Source organism: Merops nubicus, unplaced genomic scaffold (assembly GCF_000691845.1).
Source record: "Merops nubicus isolate BGI_N331 unplaced genomic scaffold, ASM69184v1 scaffold30691, whole genome shotgun sequence".
Taxonomy (NCBI): domain Eukaryota; kingdom Metazoa; phylum Chordata; class Aves; order Coraciiformes; family Meropidae; genus Merops; species Merops nubicus.
Genome location: NW_008589472.1, coordinates 1 through 2,231, shown reverse-complemented (window position 1 = coordinate 2,231; position 2,231 = coordinate 1). Strand labels below are relative to the sequence as shown.

Here is a 2,231-nt window from a genome sequence, read left to right as displayed (position 1 = left end):
GGGGCGTGGGCTCCCCTCTGTTCACACTGCCCACCCTTCACCCATAGCATCTGCCCCAGCCCAGCTCCCCATGCTGCCCAGCTGCCCCCAGCCCCAGAAGGGCCCACCCCGCAACTCACAGCAGGCCCCCAGGGCCACAGTGGACACCAGCAGCAGCAGACAGGTTGCCAGCAGCCCCACAGGGATGCACCACCACTGGAACCAACAGCCTGTAAGAAACAACAGACCAGAAGCATCACCTGGTGAGCTGGGAAACCCCTGGCAGCCCCAGAACCTCCTGCCTACGGGCAGCAGAATGATAGCATGATGGCACAATTGGCATGGTGTGGGCATTTCCTCTCTTCAAACATGGGAGCAAGATCACCCTGAAACACCACCCACTACCCACACCAGGACCTACCCAGCTCCTCTGGTCTCCAGCTGGGCACTCACCTGGGCTGGGCTGGGCCTGGGCCCCATCTCCATCTGGCCCCGGTGGTGCTGGCTGCATGTTCTCGTAGGGGCTCTCTGCCTCGTCTATGCCGAGGGCTGTTGGAGGAAGGCAGGATAGGGTGGCTGAGTCCACGGGGCTGGGCACTGCAAGGGGAGGGGAAGGAGCCCCAGGGGCTCTCACCTGCCTCCAGTGCCTGGCTGGCCATGCTCCGGCCCCCCATCACCTTGGCAAACCTCAGGTCAGCATAAACCACGCTCTGGGCCATGTGGGCAAGTGCTGAGCAAGCCCCGAGCCCTGCTGGCTCCCGTGCTGCCTTTGGGATGCCTTACTGGGATGGTCCTGCTCCCTGATGGTTGTGCTGTCTTTCAGGGGCGCGAAAGAGAAGCGTGGCCAGCATCCAGAGAAGCAGAAGTTTGCTCTGAGCTGAAGCACAAGTTTGGTCTCAGCTGTAGCAGATGGGGCCAGCGAGGCAAAGCTGCAGGGACTAGCACTCTCTCATTGGTCCCAGCAACACTGGGCTATCCCCTCCCACACCCCAAAAGTGCTCACAGCCCCACAGGCACACCGTCGGGCTAGGGCAGCACAGCTTTGAAGTCAGTGCAAGGTGGACCTGAATCCTGAGCCAGAGAATATCTAGGGGAGAGCAGGGCCAGCCTGGACACAGGGCCACACTGCCCCAGGGATGGTGCATCACAGATGTGGACTTCCCGTCCCAGCCTCTGGGAACCTGCCCACAATGTAGCTTGTGCTGGCTGCTTCCCGTCCTCTCCTTGGTCTCCTCCTAGAAAATATGGCTTTGGCATTGCTCCTGCTCCCCCCCAGGGAGTTGCATATAGCAACAACATCCACTTTGCCTTCCCTTCCCCAGACCACAACCCCAGCACATGCAGCGTCTCATCCTCTGTCCCAGCCTCTCAGCATATCAGAAGTCTCTCCTGGACTGCACTCAGAGAAAGGCAGTTTTGAGAAGGGGTGCTGAGTCTGGGACCAGCTGAGCACATATGGACAAGGTGACTTCCTGGGACAGGATGAGGTGTGCAGGGCTGCTGGTGGAGAGCAGTATTGCAAAGCCTCCTTCAGTCATCTCTGCAAGGGCAGGGTAAGTCCTTCATCACTGGAGAAAGGCAGAAATCATGGTCAGCTTCAAAGGGGACCGGAAGGAGGTTTGGAAAGGTACAGGTTGAGCAGCTTCTGCTCAACCAAGGAAGAACTTGGAGCATGTCCTTCTGGGCATGCAGTTGTTCAGGGCCAGGGAAAACATTGTGGTAGCTGTGGTGAGTGCAGCAGGATTTACCAGGGGCAACCAGGGCCTTCCTGACCTGCCTGCAGGCTGCTGTGGGAGCACTGGCTTGGGGATGAGGGGACAGCAATGGGGGACATTTATGACCCTTCAATGTCTGGGACATGGTCCCCTATTGTGTCCTTACTGGCAGAGTGGGGAGATGTGGCCAGGAGAAGGGGAGAAGAGCAAGAGCTCACACTGGAATGTGGAAAACCCCTTGAGGCATTAGGGCAAAGGGCAGCACTGCTCAAACCTCAGAGCAGAGCATAGAGAGGGGAAAGCTCCACCTGGATAGGGCCAGCCCCAGAACCACGTTCCCAGAGGGCAGCCAGCCGTTCTCCGCTCTGTCCTCAAATCTGTGATTTGAGTAGATTCTCGGTAGGCTGAGCCCTGCAGCTCTGCACAGCACCCCAACCCCAAGATGAACTGCCCCGCTGCCATCCCAGGGGACCCTGAGCAGTTTCGGGGCGTGGAAGGGGACAGGATGGTGATGCTGGGGCCAATGGCAGTTGTCTG

General features: G+C 59.1%; 1 protein-coding gene across 1 annotated transcript in view; it reads right to left on the bottom strand.

Annotated features, from left to right (window-relative positions):
• Positions 1-698, bottom strand: part of CD72 (CD72 molecule) — a 4,492-nt gene extending 3,794 nt beyond the window's left edge. The window contains exons 1-4 of the mRNA XM_008949612.1: positions 614-698; positions 433-528; positions 120-209; positions 26-35 (exon numbers count right to left, since the gene is read on the bottom strand). Coding sequence (XP_008947860.1) covers positions 26-35; positions 120-209; positions 433-528; positions 614-698 — 281 coding nt within the window. The remainder of the gene's footprint in view (positions 1-25; positions 36-119; positions 210-432; positions 529-613) is intronic.
• Between the last annotated feature and the right edge of the window lie 1,533 nt (positions 699-2,231).